This window comes from Bos indicus, chromosome X (genome assembly GCF_029378745.1).
Source record: "Bos indicus isolate NIAB-ARS_2022 breed Sahiwal x Tharparkar chromosome X, NIAB-ARS_B.indTharparkar_mat_pri_1.0, whole genome shotgun sequence".
NCBI classification, from domain to species: Eukaryota; Metazoa; Chordata; class Mammalia; order Artiodactyla; family Bovidae; genus Bos; species Bos indicus.
In genome coordinates, this window is record NC_091789.1 from 39,361,903 (window position 1) to 39,383,096 (window position 21,194).

Sequence of the window (21,194 nt, forward strand, 5' to 3'; positions counted from 1 at the left end):
AGATCGTTTGTGTCTGCTCCTTTCAGTTCACATCATCTTTTCGAGGTTCCTTCATGTTGTAACATGTGTCACGATTTCATCCCTTGTTATGACTTTATAATATTCCAGTACGTGGATATACCACATTTGGTTGGGTGTCTATTCACCTGTTGATTTGACTTTGGGTCAGTTTGACCTCTTGTGAATGATGCTGCCCTGAGCGTGTGTATATGCCTTCTTGTGTGGAGACAGGCAAGGCTGGAGAATTGAGCGATTTCTAGGTAACTGGTGCCCCTGCCAAGTGCTCAGCCAGTGGCAGCCATACAGCAGTGGGTGCAATGGGACAGCGGAGGCAGCCTGTCTGGAACATTCTGCAGAGAGGTTCGCTTTTGAAGGCACGTCTAGAGGAAGTCCTAGTCAAGGGTAGTCCAAGGAAAGTTGTGAGTTCAGGGAAGGAGAGTTGGACAGGTGGGGCCTGTGGGCACCTTTGGGGGCTTCAGGATGGCTTCTAGGGGTCCTGGATGAGCTCCCTGGTGACCAGGGGAGCTGCAGCTCTTGGGGAGCAAGGTAGGAGGGGCAGGGAGAGCCGGATGGATGGTGGGATGTCCATCCCTTCCTGGGGAAGGAGTCCCAGTGGTCCAACTCGTATCCATCTGGGCCCCCAATGTGGCCTGACCCTCCAGAAGGCTCCAGGTCCTGGCCCAAGGCCCCCAAAGTTGCTTGGAGAGGAGCCGCTGTGAAAAGCAGGGCTGGGCTCTGGACTGAAAAGCCTGCTGCTTGGGCCTGCCTGGCCTAGAGCAGGTGCTGGACGGTAGAAAGGAAGAGAGGACAGGGAAACAGAAGCGAGGGCCTGCAGCAGCCCCCGCAGCACCCTGGCTTGGAGTTTGGCTCCCAGCAAATCCCTCTGAGCCACCCCCGTGGGCTCACCCAGGAGCCAGCAGGCCCAGCACTGGGGGAGGAGGAAGTCTAAGTCCCAGGCCCAATTAAGAGATCAGATGGTGAAGGGTTTGGGGGCTTTTAAGGTGAGGAGGCCTGGGCTGATCCCACAGGCTGGTATAAAGTGCTGTGGCCCCCCGGGCAGTGCCAGGGCTGGCGGGCATCAGGGACAGGGCTTTGCAGAGCCATGGCCCACGCGTGGGGCCCCCAAAGGCTTGCAGGTGGGCAGCCGCAGGCCAACTTTGAGGAGAGCACCCAGGGGAGCATCTTTACCTACACCAACAGCAACTCCACCAGAGGTGAGCAAGCAGGCTGGGTTGGACTGGCTGGAACAGCCCTCAGGGGACACAGGCCCAAGTGGCTGCGAACGAGGTGCTGGCTGGCCACCCATCCACCCCAGAGAGCCTCTGTACCCCTTTGCTCCCCTTAGCTTTTATGATGCCATGAATGGGGGGGGGTACTTTCTGAATACAGAAAGAAAGAAAGTGAAGTCACTCAGTCATGTCCAACTCTTTGTGACCCCATGGACTGTAGCCCACACCAGGCTCCTCTGTCCATGGGATTCTCCAGGCAAGACTTACAGGAGTGGGTTGCCATTTCCTCCTTCAGGGGATCTTCCTGACCCAGGGATCGAACCCAGGTCTCCTGCATTGCAGGCAGACACTTTATCATCTGAGCCACCAGGGAAGCCCCTAAGGACACCATCATATCGAATGTGCATTTTTAAACCACATTGGCTTCACAGAGCCTCTGAGAATCCCCGTCCTAGACTGCTAGTGCGCGCTCATTGCCCTCAACCCCATTGCGTCTATGCAGGGGCTCTCTTCCTGGGGAGGGAACCCGGGCCTAACTCATCTTTGCGTCTCCCAAAGCCAAACGGAAATGGCCAGCAGGAGCAGGAGGCTCGGGTGGCCCAGAGCGGGGTGAGTGCCTTCGAGAGCCTAAGGATAGAAGAGACCACGGCGGTCGTCTTGTCCAAGCTCACCCTGGAGCCCTTGGCCCCTGGCGGCATGTGCTAGGGAAGAAGTTAGCTCGGCTCCTGAGGAAAGGTGCTTCAGCCGCACCAGACAGTAGAAAACTCTGTTGAGGCAGCTGGCATTCAGCCCTGGGCATGGCCCAGTCACAAGGTTTTGTCTGTCAGCCCGTCAGAGAGCTGAAGATGCCAATGACCCCCGGCCCCTAACTCCGCAGGTCCCTCCTTCCAACTGAAGACCTTCAGTTCCTTCAAATATGTCTCAGTTCAGTGCAGTTCAGTTGCTCAGTCCTGTCCGACTCTTTGCGACCCCATGGACTGCAGCACACCAGGCCTCCCTGTCCATCACCAACTCCCGGAGTTCACTCAGACTCATGTCCATTGAGTTGGTGATGCCATCCAGCCATCTCACCCTCTGTCATCCCCTTCTCCTCCCACCTTCAATCTTTCCCAGAATCAGGGTCTTTTCCAATGAGTCCATTCTTCCCATCAGGTGGCCAAAGGATTGGAGCTTCAGCTTCAGCATCAGTCCTACCAATGAATATTCAGGACTGATTTCCTTTAGGATGGACTGGTTGGATCTCCTTGCAGTCCAAGGGAAAAATGTCTCACTTGCCACAATTTCCAGAAGTCACACTGGCTCCTTGACACCCAGAGCAGGACCAGCAATAGGGTTCCCAAGCCAAACTGGTGGAGAACCGTGAAGTTCACATTGACCTGATGGTTTCCACCCCAGAATGTCCCTGATGGAGATCCAACAACGCTCTTCCTGGAGGCACCTGGGGCTTTGTCAATGCCCCAGATTTCCTTATTGTAAATTTTTTTTTTTTTTTTACAAAAATTCATGTGTCTAGCAAAATAGAAGGAGAGGATAATGGCACTGGGTACCCATCACTTGTCCCCTCCACTAGGGTGTCCGTCACTTCTCTTATTTCCTCTCTATCCTGCCCACTAACCACTCCTGCCAATTTCTGGAAGCAGATCCAAAACATCACATCGTTTCCTCTGTAAGTCTTCAGAAGGTAGCTCTAAGAAGAAAGGACTCTTTAAAAACATAAATGCAAAGTCATACTTTTAGAAGTTTTCCCTCAATGTCCTTGAAATTTATTTGTTGAAGAAAATGAGTTGATTGTTCCTGGACTGACCCATGCCCTTCTGCCCAACCCCCCTCCCCATCATCCTGTTTCCATCACTTAGTGGTTGAGTAATCTGCTAAAATGGTGGTGGCAGAAAGGTCCTTCCAACAAAGAAAGGTGTAGACCCACTGTCATAATAAAGGGGAGTTACTCCTCATTCTGTGTGTGTTGCTCCAGCTGCCATGACAAAGCACCACAGACTGGGTGGCTTAAGCAAAAGAAATTGATCATCTCCCAGTTCAGGAGGCCAGTGATCACGGGCTCGACAGGGTTGGCTCCTCCCGGTGGCTCTGAGGGACACTCTGTTCCAGGTCCCTCCCCTGGGTTATGGTGAGTGAGTGAAGTCGCTCAGTCATGTTTGACTCTTTGCAACTCCATGGACGGTGGCTACCAGGCTTCTCCATCCATGGGATTTTCCAGGCAAGAGTACCACAGTGGACTGCCATTTCCTTCTCCAGGGGATCTTCCCAACCCAGGGATCGAACCCAGGTCTCCTGCATTGCAGGCATGTTCTTTACCAGCTGAGCCACCAGGGAAGCCCAAGAACACTGGCGTGGGTAGCCTATCCCTTCTACAGCAGAGGTCAGAGCTGATAACCATCAGATTTTCCTCACCCATCCAGGTGGCTAATCCCCCAAACCAGCCACCAGGGAACACCACCAGGGTTATGGTAGTCTCTGGTAATCCGTAGTATCCCTCCCCCAGTTTATGGTAGTCTCCAGCGATCCGTGGTATCCCTTCCCTGGGTTATAGTAGTCTCTGGTAATCCACGGTATCCCTCCCCCAGGTTATAATAATCTCTGGTAATCCATGGTATCCCTTGGCTATTGAAACACCACCCCGATCCTTACTTTCATTTTCACACGGCCATCTTCTCCTGAATGCATCTGTGTCCAAATTTTGCTTTTTTGTAAGGACACAAGTCCTATTGGACTAGGCCCAGCCTAGGGACGTCATCAAAACTTGATCATCTCTGTACAAACCCTTTCTCTAAATAAGGTCACATTCTGAGGGAGTGGGGGTTATGATTCCCACATGCCTTTTTTGGAAGGGACACAATCCAATCCATAGCAAAGGCCTTCAATCATTCATTCTTGGGGTACTAACTGTACATGCATGAGACACAGTCCAGTGAGGAAGACAGGACACGCACGTGCACAGCTCCGATATGGAGTTAAATCTCAGCTGGGGAATCTGGAAAGGGTCCTGGAAGGTAAGGGCACAGAGCCAGACTGGATGGTATGAACCAGCTGAGGACCCGGGTATGAGGGAGACCATGAGCAAAGATCTGATGACAGAATGATGTGCAGGGCACACAGGCAACAGCACCAGGGTGCCAAGGGGCTTTCAGCGGAGCAGGAGCCAGCCAACCACACTCCAGGAGTGGGTGGGCAACTCAGACCAGGGAGCAATACCTGGCATGGATGATGCTTTGTTAAGTTCAAGGATGCCCATGCAGGTGTTTCCAGCAGGTCGTGGCCTTGGGTCTGAGAGACAGAATTGAGGGAAGGTTGCCTGCAGATGAACAAAGCTAAGGGGAAAGACCAGTTGCAAAGGCGAGGGCAGGTGTGGCCGTACAGGTGATGAAGCAGCTGCCCGAGTCCTCTGCTCACTCTGTACCTCCTGCCTCAAGATCCCTTTGAAGGCCCCAATTACCACATCGCTCCCAGATGGGTGTACCACCTCACCAGCGCCTGGATGGTCTTCGTGGTCATCGCGTCTGTCTTCACTAATGGGCTCGTGCTGGCAGCCACCATGAGGTTCAAGAAGCTCCGCCACCCTCTCAACTGGATCCTGGTCAACTTGGCCATTGCTGACCTGGCAGAGACCATCATCGCCAGCACCATCAGCGTTGTGAACCAGATGTATGGCTACTTTGTGCTGGGCCACCCCTTGTGTGTTGTGGAGGGCTACACTGTCTCCTTGTGTGGTAAGTCACCTGGGGGCCTGGGTTTGGGGGAGACCCAGCCTGCTGCACGTAAAGGAGACCGTCATGTGGGCAAAATCACCAGAGGCAGCTGTGGGACGCAGGCTCAGCACATCTTTGAAGGGGGATGGACCTGCTGGGGAAGTTGGGCTGGGACCATTAGAGGTGTCTGCTCTGAAATAGACCTGACCTGGTGACATTCAGTTTGAGACCATATAGCTGGCATGGGCGGAGACAGACAGATCCACATAATCCCAGAACAGGGTGGCACAGGAGGCCTCTGGGCACCCCAAACGAGACTCCCACTCAAATCTGGGACACGTGCCCTTTCAGCTCACCTGTGTCAGTTTTTCCCTGGCAAGGAAGCAATTCCCAGGAGAGCTCCTGAGATATTGAAACTAGATCCTATGTCCCTTTCCCCAGCCCAATCGCTCACTTCTACATGGCTCGTGGCTCTGCTGAGATCTCCATTGGCTGCCAAGCCCCTGTGTTCGTTGCTCTGTGCTGTCGGGCATCTGGATAGTGAGAATATGGTGCCGTCAGTCCTTAGAGGACCGGGACCTGGAGGAGGCCGTGAGGGAGCTGGATGTTGGGTCAGAAGGACGCGAGGGCACTCACGCCAAGTGGGCGAGGAGGGTGGGGTGCCAACAGCTAGGCTGGTTGGGTGGCCGGAGGCTGGGTGGGCAGACAAGGGACGGAGGAGGCCCAGGATGGCAGGCTGAGATGGGGATGAGGGGATCGGAGGGGGAGACCGAGAGGAGGCTCGCCAATAGCTGGGAGGATGTGAGGAAACCAGGGCTGGCTGGCATCCACCACACGCTGAGCACTAGGCAAGGCTGGGGCATGCTGGGAGGCCAGGTCTGCTTGCCAGGGGCCTATGAAGAAGAGGACATGGACCCCTCGGGGGCACACACCCCCAGGAGAGAAGCAAGGGCTGCAGGGTTGCAGCTTGGCATCCACCGAAGATGACAAGGAGTCCAAGGGCCCCAGTGCTCAGCACGTGCACCCTGTCTCCAGGCCTCCAGCCATCAAAGCAGCAAAGGCTCGCAGCTGCCTCCTCCCAGTTTTAAGTCCCATGGCCACCTGCTCACATGCCTGGGTCCTTGGCACCCACATCTATGTTGGGTTTGTCTCACTGCCCTACAGTGATCTCCAATTTGGATTCTCAAGAGATGAGCCATAGAAAGACAATAGGATTAGCGGGGCAGGTGAGAGGGGACCTGGTCAGTGACCTGAGCCACTGGCGGTGTCACCTCTGCTCACTGACCTAACCAAGTTCAAACCCTTTGGACACCGTGGGTAGCTCGTGCCAGGGCCCCCGAGTGGCTCCTCCATCCCGTCCATCCCACCTCTGTAACTGCTCAAGGTCTGCTCTCAGGTCACCAGTTTGGGGGGCCATAGAGTCCCAAGGAAGCCAATGATACTGAAATACGGTTATTGAAGTATGAAACATGACTTAATGACACAGTCCCTCATTCAAAGTGTTCATATTAAAAGTAGTTTGTAGAAGTATTCAGGACACCACTCCATGAAAGTATCAACTGTATCTGGCTGGAGAGCCCCTGAAAGGTCAACGTGGTAATGAATATAGTTGTCTTGGCAAATGCCTAGCACCTCTGTAAAGTGACAAGCCACAGGTGCTGCTAACGCTACTGCACTCGTGTTGGGAGTAAGGGAGGCCAAGTGTCCAGCAGACGTTGGTGGAAATGAACACATTGTTGCCCCATCCCAGCTCATGGAGCCCTGAATTCCACACACAGATTGCTGCCAGGTAGGCCGTGCTGAGAGGCCTGGGCTGAGGGCAGGCATGCCCACGGCTGGAGTGTGCCAGTCACCAGACACATCCTGTTTCCTGGCCTTGGCTGGGACAGTGGCACCTCAGTGTGGCCTCAGGGGTGTACGTGGCCATCAGGACTTGCATTGACAGTATCACGAGAAAGGCTGGTGGCCAGATAAAAGAGAGATGAGAAGCGAGGTGGGCCATGAGGCTGAACCAGAGCGGGCAAAGGGAGGCGGCTGCATGCACATCAGGGAAGGAACAGGGGACACAGGTGTTAGAGAAAGAAACTGACCAAGAGACCTGCTCCATGCACCCGAAAACACTTTTTGGAGAATCAGGTTTTGCAGGTATTTGGGGGGGGGGGGGCGTGGGGGCGTTCTCCCTCTTGATCTTGCGAAGTGTTGACTCAAAGCCCTCCTATGTCTGCTCTGCCCCAAAGGGATCACCGGTCTCTGGTCCTTGGCCATCATCTCCTGGGAGAGGTGGATGGTGGTCTGCAAGCCCTTTGGCAACGTCAGATTTGATGCCAAGTTGGCCATCACAGGCATCGCCTTCTCCTGGATCTGGGCTGCTGTGTGGACGGCTCCGCCCATCTTTGGTTGGAGTAGGTGAGGAGGCGGGGGTGCCAGGAAGACAATGTGTGTAGAACAGGGCAAGGAGGGTCAAACTCGTCGTTCACTTTGAGACCTTGGGGCAAATCACTATCTGTCTCTGGGCCTCTGTGGCCCCAGGAGTGAAGTGGAAGTAGACCTGACTCCTCCTGAGGGCCCTTCAAGCAGGCCAGGTCTGCAGCTGTATGACTCTGCCTGGCTGCCATGTGGGCACAGGCCCTCCAAGCCTCAGCAAAGGTCTGTTTCTCCCAGACAGGAGCAGCTCATGAGAGCTCAGAGAGGAACACTGCAGGCTCGGGCCATGGGCACACTGGATCACTGGGCACACAGAGTCTTACCCATTCTGTCCCAGGCCTCTTTCTTGCACCTGCTAAGGGGCCCCCTTTGCAGAGGCTCCTTGGGTCGCAGCTCACCAGTGTCCTCATCAGGTGGATTCTTTGGGAAAAGACCCGAATTTCCAAGGAAGCGGCTCTGATATTTGAGTGGGCAGGATGGGACAAGGCTGCTGCATTTCTGTCTTCTGGTGCAAGCTGGTGAACAAGTTCTTTCTTCGGGAAGCTTCCATCGTCATGGAGGCGAGGCTCTGTCTGTCACCCTCCTCATACCCGCAATAGCTGGGATTGTTGAACACATGTTCATGTAATCCTCAGGGGCTCACAGCTGTTCTTAAGGCAAGAGGGTGCCCCACCTCCCCTTTGTAAAAAGAGAATGTGATGGGAATGATGAAAATGTTGTAGAACCAGATTGGTGATGGATGCACAACATCGTGAATGCACCAAACCTCCTAATTATGTGTAAAGAACAAAAGAAAGTAAAGTCACTCAGTCGTGTCCGACTCTTTGTGACCCCATGGACTGTAGCACACCAGGCGCCTCCATCCATGGAATTTTCTAGGCAAGAGTACTGGAGTGGGTTGCCATTTCCTTCTACAGGGGATCTTCCTGACCCAGGGTCTTCCTGACCCTTCCTGAACCTGGGTCTCCCGCATTGAGGGCAAATGCTTTACCGTCTGAGCCACCTATGTGTGTTTTACCACCAAAAAAAAAAAAAAAAAAAAAGAGGGGAAAATGAGATCAGAGATGGAGAAGGATTTACAGAAATCCTACCAAAGGCCCTCCTTTGAGGGGTGGTGATGAAAATGTCCTGGAAGCAGACAGGCGGCAGTTGCCCCATACCGTGTATGTCCTAGATGGCCCTGAACTGTTCACTGCAAAAAAAGTCAATTTGGGTAATGTGAATTTCACCACAATAATAAAAAAAAAAAGCCCAATAACCCTCAATCAAGTCATTCGGGTGCCAGGGTGGAGATCCTGGTCCCTGCCCATTTCAGCACGGGCTTCTGGCCCTTTTCTGCAGGTACTGGCCCCACGGCCTGAAGACTTCATGTGGCCCCGATGTGTTCAGCGGCAGCTCCTACCCAGGGGTGCAGTCGTACATGATCGTTCTCATGATCACGTGTTGCTTCATCCCACTCAGCGTCATCATCCTCTGCTACCTGCAAGTGTGGCTGGCCATCCGAGCGGTGAGCGCCTCACCCTCCTGGCTTCCCTCCTGCCTGCTGGATCATGCAGGCAGAGGGGAGCCACAGAGGACCGCACAGTCTGCTCTCCTGCCTCCAAACCAGACGTGAGGCTCCCTTGGCCCTGCCTGTACAGGGTGGGCAGGGATGACCCCCCTCTCTTCGTGGAGGGACCCAGAGCTGACCCCGGGGAGGGGGGTGGGGAGGAAAGCTAGCCACAGACAGCCAGATCCCAAAGTAAAACCTGCAAAGCAAGGGGTGTTTTCAAAAGGCTGCCACCCAAGGGCTCCCTTCAGGGGGCTGTCCAAGGGGTGCATTCACACCCTCCTCCCTGAGAAGCTGGTCCCCTCCCCTGCCACAGGGGAGCAGGAAATCAGAGCAAGGCAGGAGAAGGGCTTCTGAGAACTCTGCACTCCCCCGAGTTGCCCGAAACACCACACAGAAGTCGCGTCTTTGTCAATCAGCTTGGCCTGAAGGTGCCTCCGGGGCCTGGCACACAGAGTCCGAGGCCTCTGGGGTGGTGACTTTCCTCTACAAAGCAGCTTGTGCCCACAATCGGCTCAGCACAGGCTGTCGCGGCTCTTTGTGGAGGGGAGGCCATCACGGCTGAGATAAGCTCCCCTCCCCCTGCCTTCAGCCTGTGATTTGCTCCCCCTTTTCGCTGCCCACCTCCACCCCCCATTGGCAGTCAGGGATCAGAAGCAACCTAGCTGACTTCCACGGGTAGCCACACACAACTTGGGCCGGGCGAGTCATGAGCTGTGGAATCCGGGCTACAGGACACACACCCCAGCCATCAATCACCCTTGAGACCTGACCATGGGGCAGGGCAGTGGGGGCGGGGGGACACAATCTGATAGGGGACTAGGGGAGGCTGGAAACAGCCTCATTAGCTCCTTCCCCGCCTCCTGATGGGAACCAAGCGAAGCCAAGTGCATGGCAGGTGTTAGCCAAGTTCCGCTCAAAGCCTCTAAGAGCTCCCACAAGACCAGCCCTGGCCAGGCCAAGCACTCCCTTAGGTGGGAGTACTGGAGTGGGTGGCCATTTCCTTCTCCAGGGGATCTTCCCAACCCAGGGATCGAACCTGGGTCTCCCGCATTGTAGGTAGACACTTTACCATCTGAGCCACCAGGGAAGTCAGCAGCAGGGAATCTCCTGAGATACCCCTCACGGTCCCCAGGATGATTCTCCATCTCCCCCAGGTGGCAAAGCAGCAGAAAGAATCTGAGTCCACCCAGAAGGCGGAGAAGGAGGTAACCCGCATGGTGATGGTGATGATCTTCGCCTACTGTCTCTGCTGGGGGCCCTACACCTTCTTTGCCTGCTTTGCTGCTGCACACCCCGGCTACGCCTTCCACCCTCTGGTGGCTGCCCTGCCAGCCTACTTTGCCAAAAGTGCCACTATCTACAACCCCATTATCTATGTCTTCATGAACCGCCAGGTAAGGCACACAGTTGGCAGAGCAAACTGCAGATGGACCCTGGAAGAGCCCAGTGATGGCTCCCACCAGGAAGTGTGTCTGCAGGAAGCCTGAAAATGACCTCCGGGAAAATAACCCTGGGAGGCTTGGCACCAGTGACCCAGCCCCAGACAGTCGTCCCTCTGGATCCTTTTATGTTCTGGGCCTGACAGTGGGCACTTCCTGCAGGGCACTATGTGTGCATGCCCATCTCAATGGCTGGCCTTAGCTGAGCCTGGAGCTCAGACACCCTAGGATTACCAGAATGCATCTAGCATACAAAGTACCCTGGGCATGTGCGTCTTGATTTCATAGACACAACTCTTCTTGCGAACTTAATCTTTCCATATTCAAACCCCAATTCTGACAAGGACACAGAGGCCCTTCTTGCCTGTGCTGACTTTTGGCCTTCTTAACTTTGTGGGTCAGTCCAGGCAGGACATGCTGTGGTCTTGCCAGATGGCAGCCATCAGAAGCTGGCATATTGAGCCTCAGCACTAAACTGCCCATGACTCCCAGACTTCCTGCAAAATTACAGGTGACCATCATCTCTGAAGGGCCATTTGCCTTATTCTTCCTTGAATCCATCATGTCCACTCCACTAAGGTGTTGAGTAGATGTGATGTGGCTTGATAATCAGAAAGGTCTGCAGGTCAGAATACAACTCTCCCAGGGGCCTCGCATCTCACCATGGTAATGTTTAGGTTATCGAGTATAACCAACACCACTATGGAGTCCCAAGGACTTCACACCAAGAGCAGAGCTCACCCCTCGGCCCCCATTTCCTGTCTTTCCCATGGGTCTCTTCTGAGGTTTAGCTTTAACTTGCAGAATCCTAGGCCATCTTTGTCTTTTCTTGAGCTTTTCCACTCTCCCCTCTGGAACTCTCCCTCCTCTACCGCTGTCTGCATTCCCAGATTCTCCAGGCTTTCAAACTTTGCTTTCACCCTTTCCACACTGTTATCCCTTCCTGTTGCATTCAGAGAGAATTTTCTGGAATGGAGCTCCACAAGGACATGAAATGTTGCTCTTTTGATTCAATGCAGATACCCCAAAGACACATGGGTTCAGCGTGGGTGCTCAGTATGTAGATGCTGAATGCGTGGCCAATGGATCCCTCAGCCTCGTCTGCTGGGTCTTCAGCTGAGTCTGTTCTGCTGCTCAGCCCAATTCTGGTGTTACTGACTTCAACAATTATGTTTTTGCTAGAGTTTTGATATTGGAGGTAGTCAAGAACAGGCCCCAAATATATAGGAAACGCCTCTGCTTTGTATTCTCAAAGCATTGTTGTTAACTCAGTCATGAGATATAATCTGGGAAATGCATACATCCCATTAGGGGTTCAGTAGCAAAGAGCAGAGGGCTTCCCTGGTAGCTCAGCTGGTAAAGAATCTGCCTGCAATGTGGGAGACCCCAGTTCAATTCCTGGGTCAGGAAGATCCCCTGGAGAAGGGACAGGCTACCCACTCCAGTATTCTTGGGCTTCCCTGATGGCTCAGACAGTAAAGAATCCGCCTGCAGTGCAGGAGAACTGGGTTCGATTTCTGGATTGGGAAGATCCCCTGAAGGGGCTCATGGCAACCCATTCTAGTATTCTGGCCTGGAGAATCCCCATGGACAGAGGAGCCTGGCGGGCTACAGTCAACGGGGTCGCCAAGAGTCGGACACAAATGAGCGACTAAGCACAGCACAGCACAGATCAGAGTCTTCCTGATGCCAGAAGACTCTTGGTTGAAGAGATGAGGTGGGCTCTTGCCTACCTAATCCTTACCTGGCCCCTTGTTGACAGACCAGAAACAAGACAACAGTCACTTTCCTTTTCACTAGAATGCCTCTGAGACTCTCCCAGACATTGGCCCCTTAGCTGGGATCATCTTTCGTCACTGTATATGTTTCGTGGGGCTGTCATAACAAAGTACCACAAGCTAGGAGTGTTCAAACAACAGAAATCTATTCTCTCTTGGTTTGAGATCGGGGTGTGGGCAGGGTTGGTTCTTTCTCCTAGGTCCTGACAGGTACCCATAACCTCTGGTGTTCCTCGAGTTGGAGATGAGTCCCTGTGATCTCTGCCCTTTACCTTCACATGGTGTTCTTCTGTGTCTGAATCCAAATTGCCTTCTTTTCCTGAGGACATCTGTTATTGGATGAGGCCCCACCCTACTCCAATATGACCTCATGATAATATGCACCTTAATCACATCTCTAAAGACTTATTTCCAAATAAGATCACAGTTACAGGCTCCAAGGATTAGGACTTGAACATATCTTTGGAGGAACACAATTTGGCCCACAGTAGTCACCATCAACTGGTCAATTAGATAACTCAGATAACCGAATAGTCAGGGATAGACTATCCACCTGTGCAAGGAGTAACTGGAGCCTTCCTCCATTCTCCTTGTAGATTCTGAATGTTTAAGCCGTCAGTTCAGTTCAGTTGCTCAGTCCTGTCCGACTCTTTGTGACCCCATGGACTGCAACACACCAGGCCTCCCTGTCCATCACCAACTGCCAGACTTCACTCAAACTCATGTCCATTGAGTTGGTGATGCCATCCAACCATCTCATCACCTGTCGTCCCCTTCTCCTGCCTTCGATCTTTCCCACCATCAGGGTCTTTTCCAATGAGTCAGTTCTTCTCATCAGGTAGCCAAAATATTGGAGTTTCAGCTTCAGGCCTCCTAAGCCATCAAGGTGACACATAAGGACTGCTATCCTCACAGGGCCCCTCCGTTGCATTTAGCCTAGCACACTGGCCCTACCTGCTCTGCTATTCAATAACCCTTTCTGTCCTGCCAGTTTCGAAACTGCATCTTGCAACTTTTTGGGAAGAAGGTGGACGACAGCTCTGAACTCTCCAGTGTTTCCAAAACAGAGGCGTCATCTGTTTCTTCGGTGTCACCTGCATGAGTCTCTGCCAGCCCCGAAAACGAAAATGCCTGCCTCTCACCTGAAAATGGAAAATGGAACCTGTCCCCACCTCCAGGGCTTTGGCCCCCATCCACCCCACCTCCCCACCCTTGCTTCTCCATCCCTGTGAAATAATCGTAGTTTCTCTTTGCCAAAAACAACCATGTCACAGGGGCTGCCACGGCCATTTGGGGGCAACCGAGCCTCTGGGCATTGGGTCACTGGGTCACGGGAGGGCACGCAGGGTAGAGAAGGGTGCAGTACTCCAGAGATGTTCATCTTTTATAAGCCTCCTGTCTGCAGGTGGGAAAGAGAAGTGTGAAGCAGGTGGGCATCACCGGGCTGCCAGGGATGAACCAGGAAAGGCAGAGCTGAGCAGTGGCCATCTGGAGAGGTGGGAGGAGCTAGCAAAGCCAGGCCCTTTAAGGCCCCTTGGGTGGAGGCCGAGAGGCCCTGGCAAACCATCTCCACCTGGAGGGGACCCAGGCCTGCCACTCTGGGGCAGAGATGGTGTGCCACTTCTGCCAGGCCAGGGTGCTGAGCCCAAGGAGCAGGAGCATGGTGCATGTGTGCAGGCGCAAGTGCAGCAGCAGGGGGCAGGCACAAGTGCCGGACAGCAGGACCAGGAGCACCGTGGCCAGCGTCAGCAGCAGGCTCGTCAAGTGGCACAGGATGTCCTGGGGCCAGCTCTGTGGGCGTTCTGTCAGCCCCAGCTGAGTCACCTGCTGCAGAGCCTTGAGCTTGCCCATGCGATTCTTGAAGGTATCCATGACCTCCTACAGGAGGAAGACCATGAAGCTGGGACCCTGTGTCCCTGCTGCCCAGGAGCCAGAGAGTCGCAGATTGTGCCCAAGTTCCCAGATTGGCTAAGCCGGCCCCGGCCCCAGGAGAGGGCAGCGTGATCATAAAGACCAGGCGCTGCAGGGCACAGTGCCAGGCACGATCCCTTCCCTGGGCTCCGGGGGTGTCAGAGCAGACTCCCTCATCTTCTGCTGGCCTGGTCCCTATCACCACCTCCTTATCAGCCATTTCTCACAAAGGTCCCCCAGGGCTGCTCACCCAGATCTCCTTGGCTCTCTCACAGGACAGGTAGACGATTCTCTCCTTGGTGCAGGCCAGGTTCTGTTTGAGGTGGTAAATCTCGTCCAGGTGCCCCTGTAGGTGCCCATTCACCTGTCCTTCCAGCAGCACTTGTCTTGGGAGCAAAAGACAGTGACAGGCCCTGAGCAACCCTGCTCAAAGCCACACTAGATGTGGCTTCAGAACACGCCTTCCTCCTCTCTCCTCAAGCTGCAGTCGAACCCTGACTCCTCCTCCAGGTCGGTCTCAGAACACCCCAGATGCACATCAGCCAGCCACACACACATACACACACACCAATATTCATGAATCTTTTATATATATAGTCACTCTTTTGTAATGGCTTTACAAAAATAGCAATATATGAGAAGTAGAAATAGAGATCTAAACTGCCTGTGTATGCCATTAAATTCCATATATATATATATATATATACACACACCCCCACCCCAGTGTTTCGTGTGCAGTAGCTCTTCCCTAAAAATCATCTGTTGATTATCAGGATGGAACAGTCTCAAAACTCCACATAACTGTATGACTCCATGGGTAGGAAATGTCCAGCATAAGCCAATCCGTAAAGACAGAGGAGGCTGGGGGAGGGAGGAGATGGGGAGTGACTGCTAGCGGGGATGGAGCTTCTGCTGGGAGGGGTGACAGGGCCCCGGACTGAGACAGTGGCGACTATGGCGCGGCTTTGTGAATGTGAGAAAAACAGTTTAAATGGGTGAATTGTATGGGATGTCAATTATATCTCAATAAAGCTGTTATTAAAACAGAAACCAAAATTGGATTGTGGTAACGGTTACACTGCTGCTGCTGCTAAGTCGCTTCAGTTGTGTCCGACTCTGTGCGACCCCATAGACGGCAGCTCACCAGGCTGCCCCGTCCCTGGGATTCTCCAGGCAAGAACACTGGAGTGGGTTGCCATTTCAACTAAGTAAATTTACTAAAGCTCACTGAAACATACGGTTAAAATGGTACATTTTATGGCATGTAAGTAATATCTCAGTAGACCTATCAAAAAAAAAAAAACACACAACATCACTACCTGTTGTTTACAGCCACATATTTAAGTAGCAAAAGTCTAAAAATATGTCTGGAAAAGCTAAGCGCCTAACAAGGATAGCAAGTGGGCAGAAGGGGGGAAGGTGAAGGGGAGAGTTTCAAGCAACTCATCTTTTAAGCTTTTATTTCTTAAATAAAATTTGAATATGTTAAGATTTGAGAAAGCTGGGGGTGGACAGATAACCTTGACCAAGTTATTCTCTGCTTTCCCTGGGTTTAGAATATTTCATGATGTCAAAAAACACTTTGAGGTCCCTCATTTGGGCACCAGCAAGGATGGGCCGGAAAGACACAGGCCAGGCAGCTTCCAGCTCTTTAAGGAAAACTGAGGAAGGCCTGACCAGAGCCAGGGTGACAATGCTGGATACCAGCGGGGGCCTGGAGTCCTGCAGAGAAGCAGAGGCAGGGATAGGAACTGGGAAGTGAGAAGTTCAGTTAGGTCCTGTTCAGGGACTTGACTGGCACGCCGTGGAGATGGTCCCCAGGCAGCTGAGAAGCTGAGACACTCATTTGTGGAAGCCAGTTCATCAAGAGTCAGTTCATGATGGTATTTCAAGGAATAGTCCATCAATCTCTGCCCTGTTCCCTGTTGACAAGAGATTGGTCTGACAACCTGACTAAGACTACCACCACAGAGAAGGGGAGAGAGTGGGGTGTCCACCCTGAAAGCAGATTCCCCCATGTCTGTCCTTCCATTCACATATGGGATGGAGCTGCAAGGACATTCAAGATATCTACCAGGTTCAAGTATATATTCATGAACATGTTCTTCATGAAGACAAAATTAGCAAGCAGATTCTTCATTAATGTATTTCTAAGAACAAATGACTATACTCTTACACACATTCTTGCAGAGACTGTTGAATAAGACAATATTAACATGTAAGGCTGTTCCCTCCATCTCCCCTTATCAGTGGGGCCACAGCAAGATCCTAGCTTGTGACACATCCCTCCCTTGGTCAAGGACTCCTCTCTGTCTGGCTCCTACAGCCACGGAGGTAGAAGCACCACCGTGCAAAATGCTCTTATGAGGGCAAAATGATGGTCAATCAAAACGCCCCTTAAATTCTTCCAAAGCTGTTAAGGCCACCCTGTCTGATAAAAATGGCCTCATACATCATTGCTGCTGCAGAAAAGTATATTCTTGTTCATAGCTGAGGATGGGCTTTGACAAACTGAGCTAGAACCTAACAGCCTGAAACATAGAGAAGTCTGAGATGGAGAGACTGAGGTGGGAAGGATGAAGCGGGCCAGATGGGGTAACCTGGTAGAGACAGAGCAACTCCTCCAAGCTCACGTGGTATATCACACACATCCTTAGAAGTGGAGGCAGCAGCAATGGTCACACACAGAGGAAAAGGGCATGTGAAGACAGAGCACAGGGAAGGGGAAGGTGCTGGCCTGGAAGACTGCAGTGACAAGGCCACAAGCTAAGGAAGCCAGCAGCCCCCGGAAGCTGGGAGAGGCTAGGAACAGATTTGCCCTTCCAGAAGGGATGCAGCCCTATCCACACGCTGACTTTGACTTCACTGTGCTGACCTCCAGAACTGAGAGAATCCATCTCTGTTGTTTGAAGCCACTAAGTTTGAGATACTTTGTTAGGACGGCCAGACGAAAGCCCTCCAACTGCATCTGGTGGGGAGAGAACAGGGACGCGGCTAAACAGCCCACCACACATGGCATGGCCTCCTACAACAGAGAATCACCTGGTCAAAAATGCCAGTAGTTTTGAGGTTGAAAAAAAAAACTGCACTTTGGTGACACCATCTAGAGTTCCCTTCCACTAGGTGACACCTGAGTTTAGGAGCCTGAAACTTCTAAGACTGACCATACCACCAAATATTGGCAAGAGCGTGCAGCAACTCAAAGTCTCACAGACTCCTAATGGGAATGTAAAATGGTACAATCATGCAGGAGACCTGGGTTGGGAAGGTTGATTCCTGGTTGGGAAGATCTTCTGGAGGAGGGCATGGCAACCCACTCTAGTATCCTTGCCTAGAGAATCCCATGGACAGAGGAGCCTGGAGGGCTACAGTCCATGGGGTTGCCAAGAGTTGGACATGACTGAGCGACTAAGCACAGCACATGCTGGAAAAGTTTCTTTAGATGTTGATTTGGCAATTTCACATACAAAAGCATATGTTCACAAAAAGACACGCATAGTGTTCACAGTAGCTCTACTCCTCACAGCCCCAACTGGTAGCAAATGAATGGGTCAATGCACTGCATTCACATCACAGAGCACTGCTGAACAAGAAGGAATGAGCCACTCCTGTGTGCAATGTGGATAAATCTCAAAACCATTACATTACGTGAAAGAAGACACAAAGTCTGATATAACATATGCTTCCATTTACATGAAATGTACCAGAACAGACAAATCCAGAGAGATGGAAAACAGATTGGTGGTTACCAGGGGCTGAGGGAAGGCAAATGGGGAGTGGCAGTGTCTCTTTCGAGAGTGATGAAAACGTTGCTGCTGCTGCTGCTGCTAAGTCGCTTCAGTCATGTTCAACTCTGTGCGACCCCATAGACGGCAGCCCACCAGGCTCCCCCGTCCCTGGGATTTTCCAGGCAAGAGTACTGGAGTGGGGTGCCATTGCCTTCTCCGATGAAAACATTGGGGAACTATTATTGATAGATGTACTTTTCATTGCACAATACCGTGAATGCACTGAATGCCATTGTACACTTTAAAATCAGCAATTTAAGCCTTTCCAGCAGTAACAACCTCCCTATGAGAACATGCCTCTTAAAAGGATCTCCCTCATCTCTCTCCAGAAGACAATAGGAAACACAAGAAGAAGCATCTGGTGCAGAGCCTCAATTCCTATTTCATGGATGTGAAATGCCCAGGGTGTTATAAAATCATCACTGTCTTTAGCCATGCACAAACGGTAGTTTTGTGTGTTGGCTGCTCTACTGTCTTCCGCCAGCTTACAGGAGGAAAAGCCAGGCTTACAGAAGGCTACTCCTGCAGACGGAAGTAGCACTAAAAGTAACCTGTATCAAGAAGAATGGGAAACCATCCCCATAAACATGTTTTGGATAAAAAAATAAAATAAAATTAATAACTTTATGTTTTGTCAATTTTGTCTCAATTGAAAAATAAAATAGCCCTCTTGAAAGCAAATACATATAACCTGTGAGAAGTGTCACAGAACTCTCCAGTTTGAAACCTCAGTCCGTGACATACCAGAGAAGACGTGACAATTGCAGGGGCCTGGGTAGTGCCCAGCTGTGGACACCGGGTGACACTTCATTGAGCTGAACATATGCCCTTGTGCCTGAGACTCTGTTTCCCCATCTGTAAAGTGGGCGCTGAATGGTACAGGTGATCAATGCTACACGCTCCCTGTTGTCACTATGACTGCGTTGTCTTCTTCAGCCCATTCACCATTTCTCTCAAGAAATCTGAGTCCTATGGACCTGCTTTTTTGTTTTTAATGTATACTAATCAAGGTAGGCTAACTGCTATAGCCAATGACCAGAACATCTTGGTGGCTGAAGACGATGCCAGTTTATTTCACAGTTCACTCGTGGTGGTGTTGGTATGAGGAAGGTGCTGACTTAGAAGCGCAACCTTGCACAATTCCCACAGAGTTTTGTGAGGAGGTAGTTTGCTCTGCTCCCCAGTACAGCTGGCAGACACTAATATGCTGTGGGTTAAGAACTTTCTAGAGCACCACAGTCCCATTGGCCTAGGCAGTATGGAAACATACAAGGAAATGCACAACTGTCCTGAGTTCTGGTCTTGCTTTACATAAATCCAACCTTGAAAAGAGGACTATAAAGAAGGCTGAGCACCGAAGAATTGATGCTTTTGAACTGTGGTGCTGGAGAAGACTCTTGAGAGTCCCTTGGACTGCAAGGAGATCCAACCAGTCCATCCTAAAAGAGATCAGTCCTAAATATTCACTGGAAGGACTGATGATGAACCTGAAGCTCCAATACTTTGGCCACCTGATGCCAAGAACTGACTCATTGGAAAAGACCCTGATGCTGGGAAAGATTGAAGGCAGGAGGAGAAGGGGACGACAGAGGATGAGATGGTTGGATGACGTCACCAACTAGATGGACTTGAGTTTGAGCAAGCTCCAGGAGATGCTGAAGGGCAGGGAAGCCTGGTGTGCTGCAGTTCATGGAGTTGCAAAGAGTTGGATGCAACAGCGATGGAACAACTACAATAACCTTGAAAAAGTCACCCCCCCAAAAAACCTGAATTGTGACTGGCTGCCTTACTTGACAGCAGGTTGCCCCTTCATACTCCTTTAACTGCCCTTCAGGGATTGGTCCAGCAGTGTCAGTGCAGGTAGGATTTCCCTATGCAAACAGAGGATGACTGCAGGGCTCAGAGGAGGGAGCTTGGCACCTATGAGGGTGGCTAGCACCCCAAGAAGGGCTCAGTAGAAATGGGGATGTCCTTGAGAGATTGAGTTTGCCTTTTTTTTCCTATTAGTGGACCCTAGTCTGGTCTTGAAAGTAAAAGTGAAAGTGTCAAGTTGCTCAGTCCTATTGGACTCTGTGACCCCATGGACTGTAGCCCATCAGGTCGTCTGTCCATGGGATTTCCCAGGCAAGAATACTGGAGTGGTTTGCCGTGCCCTTCTCCAGGGGATCTTCCCAAACCCAGGGATCAAACCCAGGTCACCCATATTGCAGGCCGTTTCTTTACTGTCTGAGCCACCAGGGAAGCCTCTTGGATGAATAAAATCAACCCACCGCACCAGGGGCTGAGGAGGAGAGAAAGCATTCCCTGGAAGGCAGTAATTTTTAGAACATATCACCCACGTGGGAGCTTATGCCTCAACTTAGCCATGAGCCCAGTTGATGGGGTCAGGGCAGACAAGGCAATTCCACTCATGTATCATCTGCCACTCCAAGAGGAACACTGATACCACCCCCGCCCTCCCCAGAGCCCAGGTGGCCAGGAGCTCCACCTCACCTGGACTTTTCCTTCTGAAGGGACTCCAGCAATGCTTGCAGGTCAGTCAGATACTGCTCCCTGAGGCTCTGGTAGGACCCCTGCAGGCTCAAGTGGACCATCTTCACCTCTCTCAGCTCCTCCTTCATCTTCTGCCCCAGCAGGGCTCGTGGCTGGGCCCCACACTTGCTCTCCAAGGACCTCTGCTGCTGGCAGGCTGGGAAATGAGCCTGGAGAGGGACGTGTCTGATAACAGTGGACAGGTCGCTGGATGAGCAGTCTTCTCCACCTGGCCAGGGGGGCTCTGTACACAGAACCTTTTCACGGGGCTGCTTGCAGTTGTTGTCCAGGCTGCTTTTGGTCCCCAGCACTAAGTCCTTGGGCCTGCAGCCCTCCTCTAGCTCCTGCAGCTGCTGATGACACTGGCGGAGCCTTCGCTCAATCTGGGCGATGGTGGCAGAGGTTCGCTGGTTCACCTTCTCAAAGGCTTGCCGGATGTGGGGGGCCTGGTGCCGGTCGGCCTTGGATACCAGTTTGAGGTAGCCCACTGTGTTCTCATCGCGGCTGGCCTTCTCCACCCTCAGCTGCTCTGAGAGGTAGAGGATACAGTGCTTGATGCTGTCCTGTATGTTCCGGGTCAGCTCCCCATCTGAAAGGCTGGAGTGGCCACTGGGGCCATCCTCGCTGGATGACAGGGATCTGCAGGAGGGGACACTGGAGGAGAGGATGGTAGTTGGGCCCTTGGTGTATTCTGTCTGCATTGGGAGATAAGAATCACAAAACGGGTACTTCCATAAGAGGCAAACAATTGGAGAATCAGACTCATTGCTCCACCCTAAACAATACTTCCAGGTGTGAGCAGGTATTTACATGCCCTACATGCACTTCCATGTACAT

General features: G+C 52.1%; 3 protein-coding genes across 3 annotated transcripts; 2 read left to right on the top strand and 1 right to left on the bottom strand.

Moving 5' to 3' along the window:
* The first annotated feature begins 1,102 nt into the window (after positions 1–1,102).
* Positions 1,103–13,486, top strand: LOC109555561 (opsin 1, long wave sensitive). Its single transcript, XM_019956500.2, has 6 exons — positions 1,103–1,214; positions 4,658–4,954; positions 7,171–7,339; positions 8,699–8,864; positions 10,064–10,303; positions 13,118–13,486. Exons 1-6 carry the CDS (start codon positions 1,103–1,105, stop codon positions 13,226–13,228), a joined length of 1,095 nt encoding a protein of 364 aa, XP_019812059.1. The 3' UTR covers positions 13,229–13,486.
* Positions 13,487–13,650: 164 nt separating this feature from the next.
* TEX28 (testis expressed 28) lies at positions 13,651–21,194 on the bottom strand. The gene is made up of 4 exons (XM_019956499.2): positions 21,177–21,194; positions 20,319–21,085; positions 14,288–14,423; positions 13,651–14,004 (listed from the first exon to the last, which is right to left on the bottom strand). Exons 1-4 carry the CDS (start codon positions 21,192–21,194, stop codon positions 13,651–13,653), a joined length of 1,275 nt encoding a protein of 424 aa, XP_019812058.2.
* LOC109554744 (small ribosomal subunit protein eS27-like) lies at positions 18,211–18,363 on the top strand. The gene has a single exon (XM_019955393.2). The coding sequence runs from the start codon at positions 18,211–18,213 to the stop codon at positions 18,361–18,363; it is 153 nt and encodes a 50-aa protein (XP_019810952.2).